The following is a 16485-nucleotide window of genomic DNA, read 5'->3' on the forward strand; positions in this document are numbered from 1 at the left end:
AGCAAGCAACTTTCAGCAATCATTCGTCAACCAGTCAAGACCAACCATAGCAATCAATGGTTAGGCTGTGCATAAAAATGTTTACTATAATATTTTGTTTATAATTACAGTTTTGTTAAAACTGCATATGTGTCCTTTGTACAAATGTGACATAAAAGGCATTTTGTACATCAAGCAGTTCTGATGGGGACCAAGAGTTTTTCCAGTGTTATCATTATATTATGCTTGGCTAACTGACTGCTTGAGTTTCCATAGGTAAAAGCTTAAGTATATGCTTGCTGGCTCACTAGACTTTGATCAAAATAGAAAGCAACCAACACTCCTCAGTGTTGTAACTAGAAAAGTGAGCTTTCAAGCTATGATTTTCTCCTAACCATAACCATGTTGTTTTTGCAAACGTTGTGCAAAAACTGAAACTCGAGGCATTTATTCCACCGTTGGAAGTCCCGCTGCCTCTTAAAGGGACTGTTGTTTGGTGTAAGTGAAAACGCGTTGCCCATTATTTCTGTCCACCGAAGTGGAACAACCACCATTAAATCAGGTAATAACTGAGTTCTGGGCTCTGCCCTGCAGATTGTCTACTTGTAATATCTATGGCAGTAATAATAGTTAACAACCATACAACAAGCTGCTAACATTCAAAACCAGTGGTTATGTTTATAACACAGACATGAAATATATGATAATTTCATAAACACTGAACAGTTGGTTTGGTTTGAAGTAAAAAAAAACAACCAAAAAACAAAACCGTAAACATCACTATCTGTGATAGGAACACTTTTTGGTTAAGAGTCAGCATTGGATAATTATTTTGGTTAAATGAATAATTAGGTTAAGGTAAAGAATGATTATGTTATTTGTTCTCCGAGGCAGTATAAACAGGTTTCCTGTGTCAAAAAACAACTACACTTCGACCCACACTTTATTGTTCACTAGCTCTTTCTTCTGTGTGTGACAGTAGGTTTTAGTTCAATGGCAGTTTTACGGTTTTGCCCTGAATACAAACACCGGCTGCTCTGGGATTTGCTTAAACAACCAGTGCTGTTTGTTTTCTTGGGAGAACAGTCTGAAGTATACACTGTGTTACAAAAATGTACGACTTGGGGGTCATGACATTCTGAGACAGCTGCAGGCTGTTTTCCAGTGTGGCTCTCTTCTTGCACATTATAGCGGGCTCCCCAGTGTTATGGACTGCATCTTCTGCAATGAAGCCCTTTCAAAGCAAGGATGTCAAGGTTTGGCTAAGAGAACTGGGAGAGCCAAAGTGACCGCTGAGTAAGGGTTCAAATGAGTTTATGGAAAGTTCAAATAATGAACTTTGAGTTGGGTGAGAGCAAGACTAGATTGTTTGTGAGGAATGAGGAGGCAAAAGGAAAACTTGAGCAAAGGTGAACCAGGTGTAGGAAGCCATAAGCCAGCAAGCACATTTAAGGAAACCAGGACCACACAGTGCTGGAGGTTTTAAATTCAGCAATCAGACTAACCACTCACGTAAGGTGGCTTATTAACTCGATAAGTCAGGCCAGGAAAGGGCCAAGAGAGCTGGCATCAGAGCAGCATAATTTACAAAGAAAATAAAACTATCATTTTACAGCAAAAATACAAAAAGGCTAAATATTACAGGTTAAAAGTGACACGGCTGCTGCACACAAAGCTAATGCTTGAGAAGAGTTTTGCATGTATAGTATTATTTAGCACAATGTCCTGGCTTCTAATCTGTTTGAAACCAGGACAGATGCTGTGTAAGTTAATAGAAATATCAATTTCACAGTTCTTTCATTAAGACAAAGAACAACCTCACATGAATACAATTCTGTATTCCATTATATTAATATATTGTTTAGATGTGCGTAGGACAATTTTAGCCTTATTCTTTCAACTGCAGCTCCTGCAGCAATAAGCAAAGTGAGTTCTGAACTGTCTGAAAGCATCTTTTAGCCAACAGGAAAAACCATCAAACAGTGAAGTGAACATTTTATAGATGCTCATCAGCAAAAGACAGAGTTCAAACCTGACTGTCTTTAGGATCCTCCAGGTGATGTAAGGAGATAAAACTGACTGTGTGTGTGTGTGTGTGTGTGTGTGTGTGTGTGTGTGGTCAATGACCAAAAATTAAAGGAAAGTTCAAATATAGCAAACAAAACATACACATTAATATATTGATATAAATATTTTAGTTCAACTTATGTATTTTTTAAATTTGTTTCTCGACATATATCTTATTCTTTCTAGTAGAAGTTTATCTGGTTTACGACCTTGATCTTAAATATCTTCTTAGTTTTACAGAATTACTCCATCCCTGTTGTAACCATGTTCCTTGCACAGTACATTATATTTTTTGACAAACTGGCAGTTGAAATTTGTTCTTCGTTTGTTTTTTGGGCATTTATTTTTTTTAAGTAAAAAAACCCCTAATGATTCCTTTCACTACAGAGTGTTGTGGTGCCAGGTTTCTCAAGGAATTGATTAATTAAATACCCGAAAGGAAATATCAGCGTCAGTTTCTTACAGTCCAGGATGAAGAATTCCAATTAGTGCTGAACAACCGACCAAAACGAAAAGATGTTCAGTTTACTATTGCCTTGGTTTAAGGAAACAAAATAGTTTATGTTTCAGTAGTTGCATTTTTGCTTAATGGGATAATTAGACAAGCTAAAAGCTGCACTAGCATCATATATCGGTGTGGAGTGTGTCGCATGGAATTCCTTTCTTTCCTCACTGTGGTGCAACAGACTCCTCTCACCCAGAGAGGGATTATGTGGAATTAAAGGCCTCCGCTGGGCCAGTGTGGTGACTGTTAACACACTCAGGGTTATGAGGAGCTTAAAAAAAAGAAGAGTTTAAATCTGAGCCAAGAAATGTCTCCTAGCTATAGTTTCCTCCTTCCTGTCTTCATTCTTTCTCTTGCTGCATTCACACTTTTCCTTTAATCCCTGCTAACTTTAGCTAAATCTGTGATTTTTGCCCTCAAGTTAAATTTGAAAATTTTGATTTTTACTTTGTTCTTTGTGATTCCTGTCTTTGGTTTTTTAATCATTTACAGATAATGTTACCTTATTAGCTGTTTACTGCTCTATTGGCATCTGCATTTATAAGGGCTGATAAATTAAAATGTATAAAGTGGAGACCATCATCGTGAGTAACCATCATTTTCCGACCAGAAAGCACTTCAACTTAAATGTGTCTGGAAGTCCACAAACATAACAACCAGATGATCCGAGCATTGTTGGGCAGAACTTAAGCAAGGAATACGCGACAAAACCCCTAAAACAAAACAAACAAGATTATCTTTAAATAGAATTAGCATATAGTCTTTACTAAGACAATATGCTATCTCTTTATTTTTCTTGCATGTTTGAAAAAAGAATCTATTCTATTTTTAACTCACCAGCTTTCATTGTGAGTATTGGTCTTAAAATCCTGTATCAGTGAATTTCTAAGTACAAGAACTTCACGATGAAGGCATTTATGAATCTCCTTATAAATGGAAAGAAGTCAGAAGAAAACGTCTTCTCCTTCTTGTTACGGTGCTGAAGTTACAGTATTCATATTGGCACAACGTGGTGTAGATACAGGAAAGGCCCCTATATCGTTTGTTTACATGTCTGTGGCTCCACCCAAACATGAGGTGATGAAAAACACTTTTAACTGCGACATTAATTCTGCATGTGCACAGACAGGGGAATTTAATAACAAAAAAGGAGAGAGCTGAGCTGCTTAAAGGCTTTTCTTCTTGTTCATGTCAAAGTTTATGCTGTTGAAGTTTCAGAGAGGGCAGCAATCCTCAGACCTAAATAGGACCTTTTATATAAAATTCTACCTCCCTCTTTTTATTGTTAGACTATTCCAGGGTGGCTTTGTGTGAGTCACAGTTCAAAATAATCCTGGTTTATCATTGTTGTTACTGCCCATGTTCCAATCACATAGAACTGAGATTAAAAAATAAATAAATTAATTAAAAAAAAAACCAGAAACGGAGCATTTAGAACCTCCTAAGTTTTGGGCTCACTGTCCCTTATTTGTATGTATACTGCTTTCAGTGTTCAAAACAGGGCATGTTTAAACATCCTAACAGTATATCGACACAACAAGAAGCACAATATAGCTCTTATACCCTAAGATTGCTGAACCTCTATAAGCAGGCTATCAGGGGCACTCAAAAATCCTCAGACTAGCTACTTTTTTCTCCTCCAAAATGGCACTAAAGGAGGCCGTGCAGAGGTGCTTCCTGCAGTGGAACACAAGTTACTGAGAAACAGTTTTTCTTAAAGTGGCTTCAAGCAGCAGAACAAAAAACATCAGTTGGCTTTGACAATAACATCGTAACTAAAAGCACAGCAGATAATTTATTTGATTCTTGACTTTAAAGAAATACAAATTTGTTTCTGGAAAGTCTGAGAAATGTGTTAATTGCTGTCATTCTGAATAATGTGTCTCGACTGAGCACAATTTGGTCATTTATGGGGGAAACCTTTAGTGTTAAATAGGACATGCTGTGAAAAATACTATACATGTTTAGAGTTACGACAGGGGGTTGCTTGGCTTCGTATCTACGCGTCTTCACAAAAAGTGTTGATCTGCACAAGTTCTTTTCTAAAGCTCTGCCCTCTGTCGCATCTCTTCAGGAGATAATTAATTAGTTCCACCTGTGAAGTCACTTCTCTCCATCCCTTGTTTTGTCTCCATTTGCTCCTCCATTCCTCCCTGTCTCTGCGCTCGCTGCGAGCGGGGGCGTTTGGAGCACTAATTTGTTTTTGTTTTGCCGCGCTAACCTTGGAGGGGTGACATGACGTTATTAGCTTCTCCTGCTCTTCTGCTGCCACACATTAGATTCAGGTAGACATGGAAGGCACTTTTCATTTGAATTTAATTCTCCCCCTTCAGCTCTCCTTCCTCCCCACTCCCATCCTCCCACATCCTCCCTTCCCCTTAACCGTGCCACCCTCACACTTCTAATTAGATTTTGGGGGAAAATGAACTCTGATTAAAAACGCAGTCCTCTCCAACCTGACACACCATAGGCGCACGCCCACGCTCTGTGTGCAACACGCAAACACCTGACACATACACAGATCTCGCTGAAAGGCCTGTGGCAAGCTGAAAGCTTGTTTGGAAGATGTTGGAAGTCGGGATGTATCTGAGGAGCAGACAGTGGCTGCCGTTCAAACCTCCATGTCCTCCTCCTCCTCCCGCCTTTCTCCATCAAGTTCTCCATTAGCACAGATCCGATCAAACTGTCAATCAGCCCGGCCGCACGGCTGCTTCGATCTGGACTCGTGATTTCTCCCTCTGTCCCACCATGCATTATTAACACAGATTTTCTCATATCCTAAGAGGAAATTAAAATCTGTGTGGGTCTGTGTGTGTGTATGACTGTATGTGTGTTGTGGCTGATAAGTATCTGTTGAGCCTGCAGTTCTTGGGTGGACAATTTGACAGCAGTCTCGGGGTGGCTGGTTATGGCTAGAGGATGGGATCAAAAGTCACAGAGGTTGTAATCTTTTTTTCATTTAGAGCTTGTTAGAGAAAGATTTTTAGCTGTGGCTGGAGGTTTGAGGTCAGCTTCATCATCACAATCAGGCTCTTGATTCACATGCACGAATCATAGTTCCACATTACATTTTCTTTATAGAGTAGAGCTTTCAAGCACAAGTTCACTCCTACTTCCAAGGTGCATGGGGAAGCTCTGGATCCTCAAGAAGTAAAATCTCAAAAATGCCACAAGTTGAAATGTGTCATTCAAACAATAAGTAGACAATAAGTCCATCCATCCGTCCTTTTAACAGCATATCCATTTTAGGTACCATTCCCAGCCTCGTCAGGGTTTCCCAAATTAATGAGAACTTGTCATAAAGAAAGGTCTAGATTCAGTCAAACTGGAAGACACAGGAAAGGGAAAATGACGGGACACAAAATGGAAAAATGAGAATACTTTTTTTTTTTCCCTAGAGGCATTTACATTCAGAGTTGCTAATTCCTTTTAATAGTTTTTTTGTCCACTTAGGATTTAGTAGAATTAGTACCTCAGATTTTATTGCTTCGCTTATGTTAGAAAATCCATCTTTTGTCCATGTAGTTGTTACTATCCATTCCCTTAGAGGTGGAGTCACAACGTTGAGTCACCTACAAAAAAAAAAGAAAAGAAAACTTTAAAGCGTTCAATCAGAAATCTGTCCTCTCACCATGAAGAGGGCTTGAAACTGTTTACCTTGGGCTGCCTGAAGCAGCACAGAGATGCAAATCTGCTTGTTTACTGTTTTCTATCTTTCTATTGGAACACAGATTGCAAACAGCTGGGACATTTCGGTCAACAAAAGCGAGAACTCCACAAAACAACAAAACCGTATTATTTTTTATTATATATTTCTGATGCTGTTGGTTATTATTTGCTTATTTTAGCAGTTATGTGTCTTGCAGACTGTTTCATGTGGTAGATTCTCTAAATCACATGAAACATACAGCAGGTCTCCGAGGGTGTTTATTGGCTTCACAAGAACTGCAAGGCTTATTAATTATTAATAATTATATTATAAAGTGAACATAAAAAAAACACACGGAAATATTAACGTAGGAAGCTGTTGACATTTTGTCATAATTGTCTTGCAGATTAATTAAAAATAGCGCTGGCTTTAATAATAACCTGCTTATTTAAAAGATATGGGCCCGTTCTCTTTTTAACCGCTCTCTCACTGACTTCAGTAACAGTAAATCAGTCCAGAGAAAATAACAAACCAAGCGCACCTTGGTATATTCAGTACTAACAACATGATTTATTAATTCTGATGCACAAATTCAAGTGAAGTTTTGGTTGTAATGATTAATTCTGGAGCAAAACAAGTGAATAAAATATCGAAGATAAACGTCAGCTGCTTTATTCTGCAGCCAGCACAACTTGGAAAGTTCTCAAGGAAACAAACTCCTGCCTCACTGCTGATTCCCTGTAGTGCCTAAGCTTATTTCGGTGCTCAGAGTGCCAAGTGCCACAAGTGAAAAATATTTAAACTTTTAGCACCACGTGTGACTCAGGCTTTAGATGGATGTTAGATGCCATATAGTTGTGCACACCTGGATCCCACACTGAGTGATGATTACCCAGGTAGAGGTGCCAATTTGATTCAGGTCCTTGCAGGTTATATTAAACATGAGCTGACAAACAGCTGTGTGTGTGTGCAAAGCTCTAGAAATAGATGCTACAAGGATAAATCTCCACACTGGAGTAAAAATGTCTAGTGTTAATAGCAGCTGTCTTATAAATTATTTGCCCTTCTTTTGTGCGTTCTTAATAAACTTTTGGTATTCTGCTTCTCATTGTTTAAACCCTAAGTTTTATTTATTCATAAATATTATTCATCAGTCTTTTTGTCAAACAATATTAAATAATAATTCCATTTACATGGTTCTTTTGCAAAGTGCTTTGACAGACTAGCAAAGCCGAATCCAGAATTTCAACAGAAAGCTGGAAATTAGAGCTTCCTGTTTAAAAGCAGTTAAAGAAAAAGACTGCACAAAAATGTAATGACATCACATAATAGTGAGTTTGTAAAAATGTGTTTTTAGAAGTGATTTGAAGGAGGTCGCAGATTATCTCCTCAGGGAGGTCGTTTCAAAGCCCACAACTTACTCGCTTTAGTGATTTTTGAGTTTCTCGAGCAAAAAGACTTGAGAAATCTTGCTGTGGGAGGTTAAAAATCGGTTAAAACTTAACCTATTTAAAAAAAAAAAACCTGAGTTAAATACCTACAAACCGGTGCTGTTTAATTTAGCCGCACAATCACCGTTCTTCAGAGCTGCCTGATTACATCAGCATCACTCTTCTTGTCGTGTTAATACGAATGACCTTTAACCCCTGCTAGTTATGAACCCATTGCTCTTGGCGTTGATTAGAATAACCTCTTTTTGTCTGTCCCGTCACTGCGTCCTCTGTGGCATCCCTCGCTCTTAAACAAGCGCTCCCAATTAGCACAGCGCTTAACGAGGTCGTTAGCAACCTGGTGTCCTCAACTCTACCAGCGTTCTGTGTTTAGGGAAAGGCGCCTATAGCTAAATGGCACATTTACACTCACAACTTGGACTCCTTTTCCATCTATCTCTCTCACTCACACACACACACACACACACACACACACACACACACACACACACACACACACACACACACACACACACACACACACACACACATTCAGTCACTCAGTCATTTCCATATTAATATAATGGGAGTATGTAGGGGTCATTAAAACATCAGAGAGTTGTAAAATCCAAATAGTAAAACACACAGAGCTGAATAGCACCAATGATAACTTGAGAGGGAGAGAGAAAGAGAGGAGGCTGTTTTATGATCATATTTGTGGCATGATGTGTTTTATGAAGTCAGCTCCCACATTATCTCCCCTATCATCTCTCGATCGCCATAATTCGATGTGAGAAGGTTATGGTAATGAGTTCTTATGGAATTGGGGGAAGGGGTTGAGCTGTGGGTCACACTCTACTGCTCATTGCTCTTGCATATAGTACGTATGGTTCTCCTTATTCTTCTATTATAACTGCATGGGGAAAAATGAAGACAATATTATCCAGTCGTATATTATCGTTAGCATTACCAGTTAAGGAAAACTGTAATTTTGCTGCTTACAGTGATGTTCACAGTAGCTCTTTGTCTGTTTATTTTGTGCAGTGCATTATCACTTCCTCAATAAGTGGGTTATTTATGTTTTGGTTTTCAAACGCTGCAGCAGTATAGCAGCACACACTCACGAGTGAATATATTCCTAAACATCGTTGTGTGTCTGCATGTGCTCGTCCTCAGCTTGTGATGAGTGGACTGTCCTTCCCAGACCAGGCCTGCACCGGGACATCAACCGCTTTGGACACTCTGCTGTGGTTAGCAACGGGTGAGTTTCTGCTTTTCATAACACGTCCCCCTAACCGATCCAATCCCAGACTCTATCTGGCTAATTCTTGTTTCCACCCTATATACAATAGTAAAACTTTGATAGAAAGTTCTTTGTAATGTATTTTCTGAAGTTAATGTAATTTTGGAAGGAGAAACAGTCATAGCCTACAAATAACGGTAGTTCTGCCCAAGGACAAGCCCCCGTATTACTAAAGGTAACAAAGTATTTTATTTTTTCTGAGTGTATCTTGAAATAAAGCGATTTGGTTCACAAAACATGCATGAACTTGCATTTCCTAAGTGTTTTCTTGTAAAAGTGCCACTTTAATCATAAATCTGTACCTTTACCAATCGTCCTTTGGACATTTCAGCAGTGATATTCAACCTTTGAAAAATATAAGAACAAGCCTTCCTGCTCAAATTACATTCATGCAAATAAAACACATCTATCCACAATGCGTGACACTCCAGCACAACTTTTTCATTTCCTTGATGTCTTCCTGTGATGTCCTTCAAATCTTGAGCGTCTCAGGTGAATTTTGCCTCTGCCTTCCTCCTTGACTGGTATAGTTTTGTTGTGTAGACTGTTTATGGATTGATCTTTTTTTATCTCAATCTTATATTTAGTTTTGGTTGGCACTTCTCTTGTCACTTCTTCCTCCGCCTGCTCCTCTGAAGCTCCCTGTTTAGAAACTACGTCTCTCCCACCTCAGCTCTCGCCTGTATGTGGATGTTTCTCCTGCTACACTCTGTCAGAAACTTTCTTTGCACTTTCTATATATAGATACTGCATATATATATATGTCCACGTGTATTTCACTTCATTACCTCGAGACCTATATTCATTTCTAGTTTTTTCCTCTCTAACTTTTTCTCACCCTCATTCACATGCAGGCGGATGTGTGAATGGCCTTTGGGCTCTGCTTTCTAGAAAGATGTGGTTTATTACAGCTATGTACAACAAAGAAAACCCTGCCGTTGATGCACTGAGCATTTCTTGTTGCTCGTAGGGTTTAGCCTGAAAACAAATTGTGATTTTCTTGAAAAGAATCTGTGAACATCAGTCCCAGACAATCGGAGAGTACAAGACATTTTGTTTGGTGAAATAGAAAAAGTTATAGTGAAAATATAAATATCAGTGCTTTGTGATACTTAAATGTTTGCAGGAGTTTCATCGACTGACTTATTGCTGGGCTGAGAAATGACAGCCTGCCCTGTTAACACCATTTACCCACCAAAAAGTCAGCTTTGAGCTAAGAAATGTCAGCTTTGAACTTCACAAGGACTGCTTCAAAATAGCAGCTTTTCTTTTTCACCCCCCCCCTCACCACCACCTAAGTCCAGGTTTATTTTTAAAGGTGTTCCTCTAACTTTCTCCTCCTTTCTGGAGGCATTTCTCATCTGTATAAAGCGTGTAGTGTCTCGCTGTTGCTTCCTTCCACAGCTCTCTGTATAAGTTCTCTTTTCCTGTTAGTTTGTATAATCGTCCCTTCTTCATCTTCAGCTCCATGTACATCTTTGGAGGCTTTTCTGGTATGCTTCTGAACGACGTGCTGGCTTACACGCCTCCATCCTGCCAGGCCTTCTCTAGCCCAGGTTCGTGCGCCACTGCCGGGCCAGGTGTTCGTTGTCACTGGGTGAAAAGTAGATGTGTCCCCTGGAAGCCAACACCACCCGACCACATTTTTCCTGCTCCTTTCTGCCCTGCTCGGCCTGGTATGTTATGCTTCTGTTTACCGAGCAAATTCTTTGCCATTTATATGCATCTGTTTCTTTGTTTCAGTCTAAATATTTTCACTGCCATGTCAACATAGTTTTCCTGAAATGTACCACACAATCAAGCACAAGTGCAACTCCCAAAAGGCTTATTTTTTCACAAGAATCGTAATTATTCTGGAGGGCTCTGAAGTATGTTTGCAATTCATAATTACAGGAACAGAAGGTCAGCACTGCAACAATTACCTAATTTCAAAGTAATTAGGATCGGTCTGAACCAGATGTAGATGCGGTAGCTCTTCCAGGTATTCTGCTTCAGGCACCTCGCTCGAGGTTTAAGTAGAAAGTAATTATGAAAATGATTTTGCTGTCAGTTTTAAATGGAGCATAAGCCCACATGGATTGAATGAATTAAAAGATCAAATCAATGGGTTTGCATTTAAAAGCCTGCTCATTGCAATTCACATACACCTTATCTAACCTTCATAACTCATGACAACATTTATGTGTCATCCCAAGCACACAAATCCCATTAATGTCCATAAAAACAAAATAAAATCTAACCTTAATTTAAAAGTTAAATGCTACATTTTTAATTTTTTTTCCTGGGTAATGCGATAAATGACTAACACACGCCAAAATACACCCCAATAACAGGTTAAAATGTGTTCTTTACTGACGCCAGAATAACAAATTATAGAAACTATAGTTCAAAAAGAGCATGTAGTCAAACCAGCAGCCTTGTGAACACTGATCATCTCTTCTACTGCCTGAGCCAGCCTGTGCAATCTATGTTTAGCATGTTGAGACAGTCTTAGTGTTAGGTCTGCAAATCCCGAATAACGAAGTTGTCACTTGGTAGCTTCCTGATTATTGCATCCAAATATGGTAATACATTTTATTTTACACTGCCCTAATAGTTTAAGTAGTTGTACATGTTCACCTGATGACTCTGTGCACTATATGTATTAACTGACTGATAGACATTTCCATGAAAATCACATTTACATCTTTGCTAGTCAAGAAGTCAAATCACCAACAGATGAACTCTTTGAAACATTTGTTGGCTGATTTCAATAAGTGGAAATCGATTACTGAAAGTAAAACTGTACGAGTTGTGCTCAGTCCATAATAGTATGAAAGCATTTTGTCCATACACTTTATTTAGACAGTAACAATACAGATTAGGGGGGAAAAGGCTGTGACCTAGTGTCTTTGTTGCCTTTGTACCGATGTGCTTATGTTTTTTAATTTGTCTGTGTTCTCCATTTTTAGACAGTACAGATGAGCAGTGTTTCCGCTTCTCAGACTGTGCGAGCTGCACTGCCAACACAAGAGGATGTCAGTGGTGTGAGGACAGGAAGTGCATATCTGCCTCAAGCAACTGCACTGTGGTGAGGCTTTACTGACTATCAGTAAAATATCTATGGTAAACCTTATCGTATAGTATTGATAGTGCAATAATTGAATTAAATCTTTGATGGAATACTTAACATATTGGTTCCTGACAATGCTAGAAGTCATAAAAAGTGCAAAGACTGTTCTGTCAGTGGCTGAGCATCAATGCAATTTGGCACCATAGAAAGTATAAAATATGGATAGAGGTAATTATATTTGTATAAAAAGGGCTAATCAGCTAATTGTAGCTTGTATGGTTTTCATCCATAAGCTGTATAGGGGAACACACACATTTGCTAGTTAGCTAAGTGGCATACAACACTCAACAAAACCAAAGCAGAAACTTCTTGGATGATCTGTATCTCACAGCAAGCCATAATCTTAGATTACTCAATAAAACGTGACAAAAGACAATGGAAAGGTCGAGTGTAATGACCCAAAGTATTTAAAGCAAGGCCTGCCTCCAGCTGCCTAATTTGGGACACCTGTCAAATTGGCCATGCCTAAAATGCCCCACTTAGTTATTATAGAGCTGTGAAATTTGACATTTTATCATACAAGTCTGTGAGGATTGACTTGCTTTTGCAGTCAATCTCAAGTGACCATTAAAGAAAATGCATTTAAAAAATAAATAAATCTCCCGAGGCCTGAGGCTTTTCCTTGTCTGTCACCAAAATTGCACTCAGAATTGGAGATGCAGCCATTTGGAAACGATCCTTTGTTGAGCGTGAGCTGAAAACGTGAGCTGATAAATGCTGGAAGAAAGTTCAGAGGCTTTTCAAATGACTGGTTAAAGGAAGAAGCTGTCGATGTCTTATATAAAGTCTTAAAACAATCAACACCAATCAGTGTGGTCTTTTTAAATGATCACACAGACACACGCTCATTTAAGGTTTTTGTTTTTTCTTTTATTCTCTGAAGCATCAAAATGAACATTTAAAAAAAAATAAAAAGCAAAGTAATTGTTGGACTGAAATTAAACTTGTTATAAATATTTTCTCGTGTTATTTTGTTACGTTTGCTCATTTTGTTTCCTCCTTTCACAGTCTCTGTTTTTAATCTCAACCCTGCTTTGTGTGTGTTTCTTTGTGTGTTTGGCTATCTGTTGCTTTCTTTCTGTCTACGTGCTTGGCTGGATTTGATCTGAATCTGTGAATGGATCGGACTGTTTGTGTGTGTGTGTGTGTGTTAGCTGACTCTGGAGCTGGCCCAGCAGCATGGCGGCGCTCTGTCTCTGTCTCCCCCTCCGTCCATGTTGTCTGAACATCAGCTGAGCTTGTGGAAACACGGAGCCAGGAGAAGGGGACATGTGTGTATCATTTGACACTTCCTGTTAAGCTTCAGGTTTGGGCTGCAAGGTCACAGGTCAGAATAGCCCCTAAGGTTATGTGGACACTGGGGGGCAATATAAGTACAAATTTGCATGTATTTCATGCATTTCTTCTTTCTCCAACAAGTGGTACTAAAAATGGTGTGAGAAAAAGAACACTATGGTGTGAGGAGCTGTTCACGTCATTGAGCGATGCAGAAATTGTTACTGATCAAAAGCTTTTGAAGGTTTTGGTAAATAATTTGTAAGCAATAAAGAGAATCATAGAATATGGTCTCTGTTCTGAGACAAGACTTGTCATGCTTGTTTGAACATGAGTCTGTTTTTGGATCAATCCAAATGACACATCCATTTAATGCGATTTCAGGAGCAGAAAAACAAAATGTACGCTCAATAATCCTCAAGAAAATACGTAAGCAAAAATTGTCATGAAAACAGGACATGAGCAAAGACCTCTCCTTGGCCCTTTGTCTAACCTTCAAGGTTTTCATAGAAATCACTTTTTAGTTAATATGCTAAGAAAGTGGTGGACTAAAAAAATGAAGGATTGTATTTACCTGTGCAATCATGGATATAAAGATGTGTCATCCTTTAGCAGAAAATGGGATTTTGTTTTTTAGGCTAAAGTACACTTTGCTGGTACCTGATCAAATTAGATTTTTTTTTTGAAACTTTTAAATAAAAAAAAAACAAATTTCCTTTCTGTTCTGAAACCTTATAGCTAAAACTGCTGCAGTGTAACTGTGCAGCATATAGAATAAAAACTACATCTCAGTATAATGTGTCCTGCATATTGATTTTCTTTTCCACTCTGCATGTTCTGTTGGCTGTTTAAATCACCACGCCCATTTATACTTTATTCATTTTCACCATTTGTTGCACACTATATCGAATTCTCTAGCTTTACTGTATTTATTGTTGAAGAGAAAACTGTCAAAGAACTCTAGCCCGACTGATATTATTTCCTGTTATTTTGTGTGTGTGTTTGAAGACGGTAAGAGACTCATCCAGGTGTAAGCGCAGGGAAGAGCTGGAGTGTTTCAGGCTGGCTAGCTGCAGGAGCTGCTTGCTGAACGTCAACTGCCAGTGGGAGCCACAGCAGCAGGAGTGTCAGGCGTTGCCTGGTGAGGAGAAACACTCACGCATGTAACATAGTAGCAAGCAAATTAAGTACCTCAAGTTAAATTCATGAAGCTCATTTTATTCCAAGTGAATCTGAAAACTTTTTCACCCGGCTTTGCAAAGTCTTTGCACAGCATGTTTGTGATTTGCTTTCTAATCTGCTTCCTCATGCAGATTGAGGCCATATGCAGCAAAATGAGAACACCTTGAGAATCTACTCTATTTACATAAAGAGTTTACAAATGCACGCATGGATAACCTGTTTTATAAATGCTCTGTGAATCTTTTTGATGATATTTACGACAGTGTAGCGTTCGCCCTGAAGTGACTGCAGTACTTTTTCAGAACTACTGGAATGTGTGTTATATAAAACATACTGTGAAGTAAGACAAAACATTTTGCATGTTCCCACGCTAACCAGTGGCATAGTCTTAGTGGTCTTCACAAATAAACACCCTCATATTCAGGCAAGCATACATTCATACAGGATTAGTATGAACACACACATAGAAGCATGCACACACTTGAGAAATGTGCTCTGCACTCAGCAGCATAGAGAAGTAGGCCAATTAGAAATGTTTACTGGATGTTCTGAATATGAATCCTTGGATGACTAACAAGTTTGAGTTATGCTGTGCAGCCTTAAAGCCATAGCTGCTCCTACTTTGACTTTTACTGCTAGCAAATATAGGGGCACAGGAAACACTCCTGCTACTTGAGTCCATAAATGATGCAGTTCCATGTTTTATTGTGTTATAAGGACCTGCTGGGTTCATTGGCAAAGACTTGTGAACTTGTACTAGCTTTAAGCCGAAGATGGCGGGCCCTTATGTTTTGCTGGGATAATAGAGTTTGATAACTTGATTATTACTCAGGAATGTGGTAGTTTGTTCATTTGCAGTTCAAACCCATGTCTGAAGCTGGATAAAACGAAGCAGAAATATCAAGATTTTTCATGACAGTACAATGTAGACTAACTAGGAATGTTTCCGATGACTAATTTAGCAGTAAATTAAACAGGAGAACCACTAATGGACTAGCTCTGTGAAACAGAAAAACAAAATTATGCTCAAGCTAATGGATCAGGTTGGGGGGGTTCATTATAAACGTGTACTCAATATTGTGTCAACATTGCACATAGGATAATGTCAAATAATTTGGTAATTGTTCATTTGCACAATTATGGTTAGAAACTCTCACTACCAACATGCACGTTTCATTTGAGTTAGATCTTGAAAATAACAAGTACAAAATAAAACCATAGATCAATTTTAGTCAGAGCATTATTACAGTGTTTTTTTGTTTTTTTAAAATATTCTATAAATGTTACAATACTGTCAACATTTTTTCACTATTGAACTGAAATTCTGTCAGTGTGACAGCCCTAGAAAGGTTAAACCACAGACGGTATATATGTATGACGCATTGGGTTTTGGACTGAATTTTGAAGCCTAAGCATTTCATTTTCATTTTAGTATCATATCCATATTTGGATGAGACAGTGTACTGTTAATCTAATCATCTAATGTATACAAGGAAACTTCATTCAACTGTAAATTGGTGCAAAGCACTGAAACATATGAGTTAATTAAAACTAACATGATATCAATAATAAACAAACTGGATCTTCTGGGTGGGTTGTACCTTATAGCAAGTTATTCTATGTTAGATCATTCCATTAAAATTGCACCAAAAACACCAAAGACACAAACATGGCCCAGGGATCTAATTCAGTGACTACACTTAGCAGAGGTGAGGCCTAGCAGAATTCGACTGACCATAACTCAGTGTCATTTAAACACCCACGCCCTTAATTCCAGTATCCAGATTGAAGAGACAACTATACAGTTGTTATGAGAGAAGACCCCATAGAGGCCAAAGTTGTTTTGTACCAGGGTGTAAAAATATTTTAATGCTATAAAGTTAGGCCTTTAACATGGCAGTGCCAGATTTTTATCAGGATTTAAAATAATTACTGGTTAGTACTTTTTGTGCCAAATAGCAAGGGCATTAACGTACTGTGTAC

At 38.5% G+C, this 16485-nt stretch overlaps 1 protein-coding gene across 7 annotated transcripts in view; it reads left to right on the plus strand.

The window, feature by feature from the left end:
• Positions 1-16485, plus strand: part of atrnl1a (attractin-like 1a) — a 331746-nt gene that overhangs the window by 70863 nt on the left and 244398 nt on the right. For 6 of the 7 annotated variants that reach the window (XM_026189698.1, XM_026189697.1, XM_026189700.1 and 3 more), the window contains 5 exons: positions 8807-8891; positions 10398-10609; positions 11885-12003; positions 13200-13316; positions 14329-14461. In XM_026189698.1, the coding sequence (XP_026045483.1) occupies positions 8807-8891; positions 10398-10609; positions 11885-12003; positions 13200-13316; positions 14329-14461 (666 nt within the window). The remainder of the gene's footprint in view (positions 1-8806; positions 8892-10397; positions 10610-11884; positions 12004-13199; positions 13317-14328; positions 14462-16485) is intronic. The other variant, XM_026189696.1, reaches the window with a different exon arrangement.

The sequence above is a fragment of the Astatotilapia calliptera genome, chromosome 13 (assembly GCF_900246225.1).
Source record: "Astatotilapia calliptera chromosome 13, fAstCal1.2, whole genome shotgun sequence".
NCBI lineage: Eukaryota > Metazoa > Chordata > Actinopteri > Cichliformes > Cichlidae > Astatotilapia > Astatotilapia calliptera.